Genomic DNA, 15,227 nt, shown 5'->3' on the forward strand with positions numbered 1-15,227 from the left:
CAGTACTTCCTCCTGCGTCACGAGTTCCGTTGTTAAACGCAGCGAGGACAACAGATACAGAGCTTTCAACCAATCACAGTAGAATAAGCGAGGCTCCTAGCCAATCAGATCCATGGGCATTCTGGTGGGTGTGTTTTAGTAGCAACCAAGAAAGTGCTTCGACACCTCGAACCTCGAATGTTTCCTTCTTTCAAGTTTGTAGGCCTGTTTAGACTTCCTTATCATTCAAACAGAGTTCATCATATCGTTGTGTAAGTAACATGTAATATATATATATAACAAAAGGCGTCATTCATATTTTCTGTTTTGTGAATTGAGGGCAAGCTGGATTGTGTTTTGTTAAACTTTGGTTCACGTGCGAAGTAACGTAAATGTATAAAAATAAAAGCTACGAGACTTTAGCGAGCGAACTTTGTTGGTGTTTTTATCAATTTACCTCTCACAAATATTAAAAGTTAACGTTTTGAAATGTGAAGCATCTTATTACCGGTAAACATGTGCATCGCATATCTGTAACAATCACAACTGCCGTCTGACCCCATTTAATAACACTGTCGACCATTTCTCACAGCTTTAAAAGGAAGTAACTACTTGTTGGGAAAACACAGAAACAATGCTTGTTTGTTTTGTCTATCCTAATTAACTCTTAAAATAACTTAAATGTTATGATTTCTTTGTCTTGGTATTTATCAGGTCATTTGTTCACGTTCACAGGACTTGAGAGAGCATTTTGATCAGAAGATGGACAGTATAGACACAAAGGTACATTGTGCTTGCATTTTTGACCCTCCAGATGTTGTTGTTGTTGTATGCAAATTAACAAAGTGTATATGATTTCATCTTCATTTACAGAGATTAAATGACAGCAATGCCAGTGACGGTGCGTTGTCAGGGTGTGCTGTGCTCTTCTTGGGATGTAGCAGTCTAGAACACAACTTTTTATCTCTTTACAAAGATGAGAGGGGTAAATTCGGTGTGTTCAAGGTTATTAAACTCACCCTTTCAGGTAAGCGTTGATAGAAAACTCACAGAAACAAAAGTTATTTTCCCACTGCAGTGAACATTAAGTTATAGCACTGCATTTAATCCTGCGCGTAACATTTCACACTTGTTATTTAAAGCAGGGTTAGCACCCATTTTTACCCTAACCTGATTTCACCAAGTAGGACATGTTCCTGGATTAAAGACTATGTTGACCCTGGACCAACATTCCAATCAGCCAATCAGAATTAAGGAATATGTTTACAGTTTATGTTACGTTTAGACTTACGGTTAGGTTTATGCACTTCTACATGATTGTTATCCATCTATTATTCCCCTCTGATTTTAGGTATAATTTAAAGTTATGGTTGGGTTTAGGGGGTAGGGAATAGCTATGGTTTACATTTTTGAACAAAAATGAATGTTCCACAATCAACATAGATGTTAATCCAGAATCACATTGTACTTGGCAAAATCATGACATTTCCCTTTTTACCCAGGGATACTGGTTTTCATCTTGGTAGTAGTACCGTCTACATTTATTTATTTATTTAATTAATTCCCACCATAAGTAAATAATAACTTAAAATGTTTTGTAACATTTAAAATCCAACTACTATTTTCTTTCGTTCCAGGGTTTAATTTGCGTAAATGTAGTTATTAAGACTGTCAGCTTTAGGCCCAATCCCAGTTCTAGTTTTGTACCCCTACCCCTACCTCTTGGCCCTTAAAACCGAGGGTTAAGGGGAAGGGCTTTAAAATTTACCCCTAAGAATTAGGACACCACTACAGCACCTGCACACGTCATCATATGTCATTGCGATCTCTTGCTTCATATGAGATCAGACGATCGTGACTGCTGTAGTTATTCCAGTTGTGCTATTTTTTGGTATTTATCTTCAAGAAATCACTGAAGGCATATATTATGTTCTCATAACGATCTAATGTGGCAATAATATCGTAGCTATACTGCGCATTTACACAGTGGCCATATTCATCTATGTAAACACAGGAAAACAACTCTAACATTATACCAGACACTGTAAAAAGCTCATTCTCAGCCACTAGACATTACTGACGGGATTCGAGTGTCAGAATATTGTGGAACTGCTATACAGGAATTATTATTAGGGATTATAGATAACGAAATTTAGCAGTTTTTATTTTAGCTTTTTTTTAAAAAAATTTATAAAGCATGACGGTAAAACATGAACGCGTTTGTGAATATGTTAAAACATGTGTTTGTTTGTTGTAAAAATTCGTAATAATGACAAAAAAATATTGTTTTGTGGATCTCCTTACTTCCGGGTTCAGCATTACTGCCGTTGTGGCTGCTGTATTCTGGGAAAGTTTCTTACCCCTTGGTTTCAAGTGTGGTCCTGAAAAATCTTTATTCGAAGGGCTATTCACCCCTTCCCTTTAGCCCTACCCCTTCAAGCTAAAGAGAATTGGGACACCCCTACCCCTTGATGTGATTGCACAAAACGAGGGGTAAGGGGAAGGGCTAAGGGGTTGAATTGGGATTAGGCCTTAATTTGATCCAAATCAGGTGAAAGCTGTAGGGATGACAGTTTGCATTGTGCCTCCCACTTGTTAAGGGTCCAAAAGTAAGGGATAGAATAATAATCATAAATCAAACTTTCACTTTTTAATACTTGGTTGCAAATCCTTTGCAGTTAATAACAGCCTGAAGTCTGGAACCCGTAGACATCACCAGATGCTGGGTTTTATTCCTGGTGGTGCTCTACCAGGCCTCTACAATAACTGTCTTCAATTCGTGCTTGTTCTTGGGGCGTTTTCCTTTCAGTTTTGTCTTCAGCAAGTGAAATGCAAGCTCAATTGGATTCAGGTCAAGTGATTGACTTGGCCATTGCATAACATTCCACTTCTTTTCCCTTCAAAAACTTGCAGTATGCTTTGGGTCCTTGTCTATCTGCACTGTGAAGCACCGTCCAATGAGTTCTAAAGTATTTGGCTTAATATGAGCAGAAATTGACTAAAACACTTCAGAATTCATCTTGCTGCTTTTGTCTTAATCTGGCCTTCCTGTTTTTGAGGCTGACCAATGGTTTACATATTGTGGTAAAACCTCTATATTCACTCTAGTGTAGTCTTCTCTTGATTGTTGACTTTGACACACATACACCTACCTCCTGGAGAGTGTTCTCGATCTGGCCAACTGTTGTGAAGGGTGTTTACTTCACCAGAGAAAGAATTCTTTGGTTATCAACCGCAGTTGTTTTTCATGGTCTTTTGGTCTTGATGAGCTCACTGGTGCGTTCTTTCTTTTTAAGAATGTTCCAAACAGTTGTTTTGCCCACGCCTAGTGTTTTTACTATCTCTCTGATGGGTTTGTTTTGATTTTTCATCCTAATGATGGCTTGATGACTGATAGTGACAGCTCTTTTATCTCATCTTGAGGGTTGACAGTAACAGATTCCAAATGCTAATAGCACACTTGAAATTAACTCTGGACCTTTTATCTGCCCGTTGGAATTGGGAAATTGAGGGAATAACACACACCTGGCTATATGGAACAGCTTGGAAGCCAATTGTCCAATTACTTTTGGACCCTTAACGAGTGGGAGGCACATATGCAAATTGTTGTAATTCCTACAGTGTTCACCTGATTTGGATGTAAATACCCTCAAATTAAACCTGACAGTCTACAGTTAAAGCACATCTTGTTTGTTTAATTTCAAATCCATTGTTTTGGTGTATAGAGCCAAACATGTTAGAATTGTGTCTATGTCCAAATATTTGTGGATCTAACTGTAAATTTCCTTAAAATTATTATTGCTTAATTGATTAATTATTGTTTTATTTATCTCTACATAAATAGTAACTTAAAATATTTTGACTTTTTTTTTTCCTCAATATTCTAACAAATTATTCACATTGCTTCTAGATCATCAGCTTAAACAAGAAAGTAACCGAAACATATCAAAATTTTCTATGAGTAGTATGCACATACACTTGGCTTTAAACACAATTCATTACATTAAACTTTGTTTTTTAATTCAGCATTCCAAATGAAAACTTAAAACAATTAACATGCTCATTATTTTAATAATTACACACCTTTTAGCTGTACATTCTTCTTCCCGGTCAGTGAGCTGCATTTGTCCAATTCATTAGGTCAACAAACACTCTTTCCACAAAAAAGCAGCAAATGCAGTGTTTTTCTGAGGGTGTTTGGCACCTATGTTTAGTTATCAAATTATCAAGTATTAAACTCAAGTGTGAAACTGACATCCTCATATCAACAGCTTAAACACAAAGCAGGATAACCCAGGATTCAATTTATCTATTTATATGTGGGATGACCCATGGGTTGACCATTTCAAAGAATACAGATAGAGTTGTATCAAAATCTGTGTGTTGCACTTGTACAATTCATCTGTCTTTGATCCAGATTCTGTTGGAGGACTGGATGGGTATGAAATTCTGAAACTGCACGATGCTGATCCCTACCTTGGGGTGGAACTGAAATTCATGGCTATGCCTCCCTGTCAGAGGTTCCTGGAGAGCTACGTGTGTGGTTCACTCACTCAGTTTCTGTCCCAGCATGCCTCACGTCTACTTGCGCTTCCTGATGGGGTTGAAATAGAAACGCAGCTCAAAGCAGGAGTACATACGTTGGACCACAGCCTTCAGGATATAGAGATCTGCTTGGATCACATACGCCAATCACAGGTGTGTGACAACATTTATGAGCGGCTAATAACGCATTAGATAACAGACATTAATCTTAATTTACTGTTACTTCAGAGAGGCAGTTTCTGCAATTTCTGACCGTAAAGTTTATGAGGATTCATAATTAAACAAGTTCAGTTTTAAACCAGAAAGTCATTAGTGTAAATGGTGCTGAGAAGTCACTGATTTTGCATGAATATTCACAGCTTCAACAAGCAGAACAAATAAAAAAAATGTTTTGGGCATGTTCGTTTACATTTGTGACACTGGATTTCTTAATTTATACTGGTATGTTTTGTCAATTTCAAAATAATAGATTTTTTAAAATGGCAATAATCATTATAATATTGATAGCTGACGATAGCCTGGTGGTCAGTCGGCCAACATATAGCGCTGCGGGCATCCTAACTTCGAGTCTCATCTAGGCATGGGACGATAACCCCTTTTTTTAAGGTATACCGTGGTTTGGAAAAGTCAAGATTTTAAAAACGCCAAACTTTTCTGTAATACCATTCCTAAGGTTTTTTTTTGCTTTTTTAGGACAACAGTATCTCCAGCAGAAAAAATATCCAAAGATGCCGTTTTAAATTGTAAAGAAATCTGTCTTTTTGAAGACAGCAGAAGTCAATAATTCATTTGAATTATATAGTCTGACGTGTTTACTGCTCCAAAATATCATAAATCTTTCAAAAAATATAATTTTTTTTTTAAAGGAGAAAAAAGTTTTTGTTGTTTACTCCGTGATAAATATATAAATATTGTGATAATTTTTATCCAAGGTTATACCGTCAGAATCTTATACCGGCTTACGCCTAGTCTCATCCTGACTTGCAGATCTTTCCCGATCTTATCTCAGTCTTTCTCCTGCTTCACTTTCTGTCAATATACTAAAAAGCTAAATAATTCAAAATTGAATCTGTAAGTATATAAATAAATAATAACTCAAAATCATGTATAGATCAAATATATCAAAACTCACTTACTTTCATTCGGCTTAGAGCACAAGTGTCAAACACAGTTCCTGGAGGGCCACAACTCTGCACAGTTTAGTTCCAATCCTAATTTAAAATACCTGATCAAAGTAGTTGAGTCCTTTAGGATTGTTTAAAAACTACAGGTAAAGCCGCTGTCGCACTGCACATTTCACCCCATAGTCTTCCATTCATACGCATGTGAATGCGGTAGACTGGAAACGCAAGCTCGTTCAACAAGTTTCGTGCTGCCTTGCAAAGTTTAAGCTTGTTGAACTCTGACCTGCGAAATCGCATCACGTGCATGAGACCAATCAAAACAAGACCTCTCTGGACAGAAACTTAAAATATAGAGCAATCACTTACTTTTTAAAATGTCTAATCATCTTGTTTAATCCCGCCCCTTTTCACAGCGCCGTACAACAGAATTTCACATGCTTAAACTCCAGCATGACTGCAGCATTAGTGTGTTGAAGCTGGGCTGGAACTAAACTGTGCAGGAGCTGAGTTTGACACCCCTGGCTTAGAGTCTGGTGTATCAGGGGTTGGAGTAGGAATTGGAACGAACCACAAATTACTCTGGCATATATCTTATGCAATGGTTTCCCTTCCAGCCGCAAACCAGCACAAAGAGTACACAACTCATGAACACCCCATGCTGGGAAACTCTCATACACTACTCATAAAATGTAGTTCATTCAATTAATCTAAACTGCATGTCTTTAGTCTGCGGGGGAAACCAAAGTATGAACATGCAAACTCCTCAAAGAAATAGCACCTGGACCAGCTAGGTCTCGAACCAGCATCCTTACTGTGCCACCATATCAAAATAAAATTTTTGATGCTAAGCATTTCTTGTAGGGCGCACATCCACCAAAACACTAAAAAAGCCAGCACTCTTCTGAAAGGAATCACTCCGCACTGAGCATAAGATGCACACTTGCTCTGCTGTAGGAATTAAAAAAACTCTTTCATTGACAGCAGCAAAATGCTCAGCTCAGGAAAAACGCTTCAGTAGAGACTTTAAAGTAAATATTTAGTCAAGTAATTATTTCGATATATATTTTTTTTTTTGGACTCTCAGATTTCAGATTTTCTATTAGTTGTATCTCAACCAAATATTGTTCTATTCTAACAAACCATTGTTCAATTTTCATGTGATGTACTTCTCAATTAAAGAAAAACCCCACTTATGACTGGTTTTGTGATCCAGTGTCAGATTTTCAGTTCTTGGAAGAAACTACGATTTTGTAGATCAAAGATAAGTTGATTGCAGAAACTGCTGCCTCTGTCATGTTTTGTTTTGTTTTTTTCGTACAGAATAGCACTCAACATGGTTCCTTTCTGTGGTAGTTATGTGGTGTATGTGGCATCTGCAAAATTACAAATTTAGATTTGCAGCACTTTATTAGTAGTTCTCAAAGAAAAACAACTAAGAAAACAACTCTGAAGTTTTTTGTTGTAGTAATTCTCAAACTGCAGCTTCAGTATCTTGATTTGTTTTTTACGTTGAATATCCAACACAGAACCCAAGCTGATACAAACTGCACAAAAGGAAATGAAATGATCCTTAAATCCAAACATTGAACCTTAAGATGAATACAACTGATGATATAGTCTGATACTAAAACAATATTATATGCTGATTTGCTTTCTAAATTGATGTGTATTGCTCTTGGCAGCAAGTAATTCACTGCAATGTTTTGGAGGATGAGCGGATGTCACACAACTGTCACGCCTGTACATGTTGGCATCTGCTGGCAACCGCTGAAAAGCTTAATTAGTGCTGTAGAGTTTAATTGGATGCACTGGCTTGATTGACTTGAACAACAATTGAACAACAAAATAAGCATTCTCTTCTGCTTTTAAAAGGCGCTGAGCCTATTTGTTTCATAAAGCATATTCAATGCTGTCAATAACCTCATCAGAACAGAAAGTATTAGCTTTTAGAGCCTTTTTAATCCTATTTACACACAAAAATCATGTATGTGTTCAGAGAGTTTTTAGATTTTTGGCTATAAAAACGGCACAAACTTCTTAAGGTCAAATTCTAAAAAAAAGGTTTAAGCAGCACACCTCAGACTGCTTGCTTTGCTCTATATAACAATCCTTACCTGAGTTGAAATATGGCTAAATCCATAGTAGAAGAAAAATATAAATAACATAATCTAAGTCGTCATATGCATTAAACAATTCTCAACAGAAAATGTACTAGTATGACATGCTACTTCTAGCCAGATTCAGAAGTGCACAATTGATGGACACTTCAGTCTCGTAAGGCCACAGGAGAGGATTTGTGATTGGCAGTAAATCAATACAACTGACGTCAAATCAGCTGCAGTAGTGCATTCAAATTTCATTCATGCTATTTAGACATTGATACTGTACAGAATATACTTTTTAACACTTGCGATTGAGTAGGTTTTCAAGCCCAGTCTAGTACATATTTATACAGTATGTGAATGCTTCTCTGATATCATCTTGGGTGAGTACAGGTAGAATCTACACCAGTCTGACATGTCAGTCTTGCTCTGAAAAACAAATCATTATTGTGAGGCTCCCAGTGGAATTCTTTAAATCTCTTTTAAAGAGCTGTTTGGTGAGCTTTACTTTCCATGGTTGTAAGAAAAATATTCTTCAGACATTTTTAAATGAATGCAGTTCATTTACTTGAATTGACGGATGGCTGTTTTGCAGCCTGTGCGTTTGAGAGATGACGAGGTTACACAGTTGGAGCAGCAGCTGCAGAACAGCTACGGACCTCCCAGTCAACCTCCACAGGAGCTGCCCAGAAACTGCTTTCTCTTTCAGAAGAGAGTTTTTGGTGAGTTCTAACTGTTAAAATTCCTCATATTGTGTTCCTGTAGTGTAGCGGATAATAAAGGTGCTTTCGAATGTTAAGGCCTTCACAGTAAAAACCCCAAAATTATCATCATAATTATCAGTGGATATCCACAATTATCATGATAAATAAATATATATGTGTCTTTTGAGTTTAAAGGTGCCATGGAATGAAAATATGGATATAGCTAGGCATAACTGAATAATAACAGTTGAGTGCATGTTTATGACATACTGTTAGCCTCAAACGACATTATTCTCATGTAAATCAGTGTAAAATCCCGGTGAAAGACAGGCCAATCAGAAAAAAGCACCATTATCCACACAGAATCATCAATATGCACACCACAGGCAGCGCTTGATTGGCCACAATGTTTCCTAATGAAATTACAACAAGTTCATATTTTTTCTTTATTTTAAGTTTGTCTATCTTTATATATCTTTCAAAAGAAGAGCCACACATACATAGTAAATATAATACAAATACTTACCATGTATGCGGGACTCTTATTTTGACAATGAGTTTGCCATTATAGAGCTCTCGGGTAATCTCTAAAATATCTTATCTCATCACATTATAAATTTATTCGCTTGCTAGTTTAACTTGTAAATTGTCAAATTTGCTGTGTATGTTTATAATCAAGCAACAAACACATGCAGACTGCTGAATATAAATGTTTAATGCACATTTATGCATCGTGTCATATCACAGAGCTCTTACTGTTTTTCTAAAGTGAAAGAAAGCTAGTAAACTTAATCATACTCATCTGTTTATGCAGAGGTTGATATGAAATGCTGTTTCTAAATTTATTCCCACACCGCAAGAAATCTGGTCGGGTCCCAGCGCTCCCGTGGTACAGCAGCAGGAATGCAGACCTCTAGTTCATATTTACCAAGTGTCCCTTCTCGTTCGGTCGAAACCCGAAATGCTGCCAAACTGCAGAGGTTGTGATCTTTTTCGAGACCAGGTCACTTGGTGCGCGACTCACCATCTTACCTCATCTCTCTCACTCTCCTCCACCTGTCCTGTGATGACAATCATGCATACGCATTTTTTGGCATTAAATAAATAATATTTAATACTTGTCTCCTATATATGTGCATTGTTTTTATGATGGTATAACAGTATTGAAGCTGACAGCGTTGCTATTTTTACATCCTGCGGTATACCATATTACCGTATTACCGCCCAAGTCTTTTGACAGTATAATTATAAATTACCCTGTGTTTCATCCATAACACAACTCCTGAGCAACTTTAATTTCAGTTAATATAATTTACTCAGTCCTTCTAGCTAAAATAAACCTCTCGGCCACTTTAATTGAAAAGATTGAAAATTGTCAAGATGTCATTAAACGAGGTATCTATTCATAATGTTTCTTGACAACTGAATAGTATTGTTTTGCATATGTATTTTAGAGAGCATCTTGGTGTGTGTGTGAGCGTCAGGCACTGACACAAGCTGCAAAGTGGCAGAGCAGAGCTCGTTAATATTCATGACCATTCCAAATATGGTCGAAACAAAGCTTTTAATTCTAGGTGTAATTGCTGTGTTTTTAAATGAGTGTGTAAATTTATTTCTGGAGATGTTTTACACTTACCTATGCCATATGCCTACTATGTTGATATCAGAAAACAATTTAAATTACTGAATCAATGCACTCTATGGCACCTTTAAAGTCAGATTTTTTTGCTCCTGAGTAGTAAGTCAATTCAAAATCCCTTTTCCTTAAAATATTTCAACACAGAAGTTTAGTTTAATTAATTAATTATTTAATTAATTAATTAGGCATTTTCTAACCGGTGATATCCAGCCATTAAACAGGTTTTTGTACCCTGACTTTGAGGAAGCATTTATGACAAAAACATCTAAATCGCATTTAACAAAATAACATCATCAACAAAAATATTATAACAGGATTTTTTTTCCAAATATATTTTTTATTAAACGTTTTTAGTGCAAACAAATTTTCATTGAATAATAAGATGATATCCATCATTTATATAATTTGAATCCTGACCCCCACATAAAAACATTATAACAAAAATAAGAATAATAATAAATAAATAAATAAATAAAATTAAATTGTAATTTAAAAAATAAGCAAAAAAATAAAAAACATAATTAAATAAATAAATAAATAAATAAGGACATGAAATACAAAATAATTTTAATAAAAAAATAAATAAATAAATATGGACATATTATAGGCATTTTTAAAAAACATGAATTTTAATTCAGGTGAAATAAGTTTTGTAAAAGCATTATTACGTTTGTATCTCTGTTATCACCGACCAGTACATTCCTAATGTAATATCCATAATCCTCCTCTGTGCTCTCAGACGATAGGCCTTTGACTCCTGCCGACCAGCAGCGGTTTGCTGCTCATGTGGGACGGGATTGGAAGCGGGTGGGACGGGCTTTACAAAAGAACTGCCGTGCACTGAAAGGCCCTGCTATCGACAATCTCGCTTATGAGTACGAGAGGGAAGGGCTTTACGAACAGGCCTATCAACTGCTGGGACGTTTCATCCAATCAGAGGGCAGGAGTGCCAAACTGAGTCGTCTTATTAGTGCACTTGAGGAGACAAAAATGACCAGCATGGCAGAGATCATGTTGGGCATCCAGCCACGAGATTAAGACTGTAAGAGAATGAATGACCAAAGTGTATGTGTGTGTATATCTGTGTTTATGTGTGTGTGCGTGTGTTGTACATGTGATTGTTTCCAGTATATATATATATATATATATATATATATATATATATATATATATATATATATATATATATATATATATATATATATATATATATATATATATATATATATATATATACATACATTTGTGAGCGTGTGCGCTCTGATTTTTGTGAATTAGTTTTTTCATCATGACCTTGTAATTTCTATCTGTCTCCTACTTGAAATTGTTTCACAATCACCTGTCGTCTGCCCAGAATGAAACACATTTTAAATAAAGTGTTTTCATGCATATTTCATGCCGATTTGTCCTCCACGTTGTCCTTGTCAGGCCAGGAAAAGTTGCAGTTGAGTCATAATATCCAGAACTGTTGAATTGCCCTCAGCACTGAAAGGAGCAGTGCGTTCCTTAAAAGGCACCTCTGTGGCCCTATAAAATCCTTTTTATTTTTTACCTGAATTCATTTTTATTATTATTATTATTATTATTATTTATTATTATTATTATTATTTTTTATTTTATTTTTTTTATTTGAACAGCTTTAATTGTTAAAATAGATGTTAGGAATCAAGCATATCAAATTAACAGAAGCTTATTAGATTATTAGCAGCACTAAGATTAGATTATTAACAGTTTATCAAAAACATACTTTTTGCAAACCTTATGAATTATACCACTATTCAAAATGTTAATAAACAGATTAAATATACAGTTGAAGTCAGAATTATTAGCCCCCCTTTTTAATTTATTTCTCAATTTCTGTTTAATGGAGAGAAGATTTTTTTCAACACATTTCTAAACATAATAGTTTTAATAACTCATCTTTAATAACTGATTTATTTTATCTTTGCCATGATGACAGTAAATAATATTTGACTAGATATTTTTAAGACACTTCTATACAGCTTAAAGTGACATTAAAGGCTTAACTGGGTTAATAAGCTTAACTAGACAGGTTAGGGTAATTAGGCAAGTTATTGTATAATGATGGTTTGTTCTGACTTTCGAAAAAAAGATAGATTAAAGGGGCGAAAATATTGACCTTAAAATGGCTTTTAAAAAATTAAAAACTGCTTTTATTCTAGCCAAAATAAAACAAATAAGACTTTCTCCAGAAGAAAAAATATTATCAGACATACTGTGAAAAGTTCCTTGCTCTATTAAATATTATTTGGAAAATATTTAAAAAAGGGGAAAAAATTAAAAGGGGGGCTAATAATTCTGACTTCAACTGTATGTATTATAACATTGGAGAAACACTTGTGTAATTATTATTTTGAAAGTATTATAGTTATTTAATTGACAGTAAAACATTAGTACTTTAACAATCTCTTCAAGTTAAACCAAAAATTATACTTTTAAAGTATGTAATAGATGTGATGAAGGTTTTTCCCACATAAAAAGGTATAGCATGCTGGTGAGGTGACTGTCAGGACTCAGGGTGCTTCTCATCTGGAAGGTTGCATCCTAATTAGGCTGCATATCTAGGCTGCCACATTATCAAGCTCTGTCAAAGGACGTCTTAATTTACAGGTTCCTTAGTAGACAGTCTTCATTCCTCATCCTTTATTAGACCTGTTTGAAAAGATGTGCGAGCTATATGTAGAGGCCTTAAAACAACCAATCTTTTGTTGAAAATAATTAAGCATGATCGTGTTCAAATTTATTATGTAATGTGAGACCAAAAAAAAGTTTTGTCAATGAAGGCGAAATGTTTTCATTTGCTTTGTTCTAAATGAATCGCATAATGTTTGAATGATTTTAGTTATGGGGATTTGAAAGCTCCTAGTCATTTTCTAGAGTGAAATCTAACATTTTCAATTAGGAAAAAACCTGGTGATTAAATACCAGAGGAAATGTTACTCAACAGCTCCTGTACGTTCAGAATTTCAAAATCAGTCGGGCAATAAATTGACTCGGGTTTCTTTCCATTTAAAGATGTTTACTGAATTTTTAAACAGCATAACAATAAACTCCGGTCAAAAGACTGTGTTGCTCCGTTTTTCTTTCTTCCACTTATCTATATCTTAATATAACTTAAACAGGCCAATAAGGGTGGAGCAAACCATTACAAACATAAGAGAAGGGGAGAAATCAACTAAACATAAATGTGTAAACTGCGCGTGAATTAGAGCACTATTAATAAATTGTATTACATCAAATTATGACTCGGGCTGCACAGTGGGTAGCACGTTCTGAATGAGTGTTTATAGATGTTTTCCAGTGATGGGTTGCGGCTGGAAGGGCATCCGCTGCGTAAAACATATGCTGGATAAGTTGGCGGTTCATTCCGCTGTGGCGACCCCAGATTAATAAAGAGACTAAGCCGAAAAGATTCTCCTTAATTTAGTTGGCTCGGAATGAAAATGCCACTCGCATATGATTATGTAATGATATTCAATACAGTTTTCAAATGTTCATTTTAATGGTGTTTCTGAATTGTTGATGTACTAATTCATCCACAATTTTCCATAAAAAAGCCGTTTTCCTTATAAAGTTTTTTACAACTGAACAAAGAGCGCTTTTCCCACCTCACAGAGACCTAAACTGCTACAGCAGAGCTAATATGGATTGACTTTAATCGGCACAATACACGAAATCACTCATACATTAAAGACAACTGGAAATACAGAGCTTGACACCACTTTAAAAATTAAATTGTGAGCACCAAATACCTGTCATGCATATTAAGGATATTACTGAACTATAGATTACTTTGATAATAATGTTTCTAAATAAACTGCTTTCTAGTCCAAAAGCATGCTTAATCTGATTATAAAAGCGGTCCACTGAGTATAGGTCACCTATATTGATCTCATTTTTTTTTTTCAGGATAAATATGAGATGAGGCGTTATTAAAGAACCATTGTGGAATGTGTACTGCTTTTAGCAATTCAATCCTGAAATCAATACTTGCAGGTCTTATAAATAAACTCCAACCGTACAGTAGGATATTACTTTAGATAAGCTGAAACATTTGGAGGAAAGATTGAGGATTTCCGGTTTTGTGTTTGTCCGCCGTTTTCTGATCTGCGGAAAAAGGTGTAGATTTAATGAAGTTGTGTCATTAGTCAAATAATCATTTGGGGGGGTTGAGGGGGAGCAAAATGAAAAAGTCAACATCTGGATCTGATTGTGTTCTAATACGCTATGAGATGCCATTATTCTTAGAAATTAATTTTAGCTTAATGGTATCTATTGAGGGCGGTCAGATTAATGAAATGGATGAGGCCTTTCTCCATTAAAGCATTACGCCGACCTGCCATTAAAGTATTACATGGTTAAGAGATCACATTCATTTTAGTTATGGGGATTTAGAAGCTCCTAGTCGTTTTCTAGAGTGAAATCTAACATTTTCATTTAGGAAAAAACCTGGTGATTAAATACCAGAGGAAATGTTACTCAACAGCTCCCGTGTTACCTGTCTGCGAACATCTTAGGTCAGCCGTTTGACGTTTTTCCTTTTCGCTTTAATTCTCCTTAATTTCGTTGGCTCGGAATGAAAACGCCACTTGCGTATGATTATGTAACGATGTTTCAACATACTTGTGACGTTCCAGCTTATGGAGGAGGGTCTGTGATTTTGTCTCCACCCTGGTAATAAAGATAAAAGCATGTTAAGCAGGCTCGATATTGCTCTTATCTTAGCAAAGTAATCCATCAGAGTGACCTGTGTGTGTGTGTGTGTGTGTGTGTGTGTGTGTGTGTGTGTGTGTGTGTGTGACTGCTGTGTTCACAAAGAGAAGGGTCCTTTGCAGTCAGTGCTGGGTTATGCATAAAATCAAAGCTGAAGTTATGTATTACATTTCCCCTCCCCATTGTCACATTTCAAAGAATCAGTCGGATAGTCATCTCTACCTAGAGCTCTCTGCGTTTTTCCGGTTAAGTGTGCATGTTCATGTGTCATAAACATTCCCAATATTAAAATGTGCTTTATTTTCCTGTGCAAACATTGGCCGTCTACTTGGTAATCCTATAGAATGGCAGTTTGTCATGTGTGAAATGGTGGTGGTGTTTTAAAGGATATTCTAAGATC

At 35.6% G+C, this 15,227-nt stretch overlaps 1 protein-coding gene across 2 annotated transcripts; it reads left to right on the forward strand.

Moving 5' to 3' along the window:
* Positions 1–138: 138 nt before the first annotated feature.
* On the forward strand, positions 139–11,236 carry tradd (tnfrsf1a-associated via death domain). Of its 2 annotated transcripts, none has more exons than XM_056461505.1 (6): positions 139–251; positions 694–762; positions 853–1,006; positions 4,397–4,677; positions 8,346–8,472; positions 10,833–11,236. In XM_056461505.1, the coding sequence occupies exons 2-6, from the start codon at positions 742–744 to the stop codon at positions 11,129–11,131; spliced, it is 882 nt and encodes a 293-aa protein (XP_056317480.1). In that variant the 5' UTR covers positions 139–251; positions 694–741; the 3' UTR covers positions 11,132–11,236. The 2 variants fall into 2 exon arrangements, with proteins under 2 accessions (XP_056317480.1, XP_056317479.1); XM_056461504.1 differs by having other exon boundaries at positions 715–762.
* The last annotated feature ends 3,991 nt before the right edge of the window (positions 11,237–15,227 follow it).

The sequence above is a fragment of the Danio aesculapii genome, chromosome 7 (genome assembly GCF_903798145.1).
Source record: "Danio aesculapii chromosome 7, fDanAes4.1, whole genome shotgun sequence".
In the NCBI taxonomy this organism is placed as follows: Eukaryota; Metazoa; Chordata; class Actinopteri; order Cypriniformes; family Danionidae; genus Danio; species Danio aesculapii.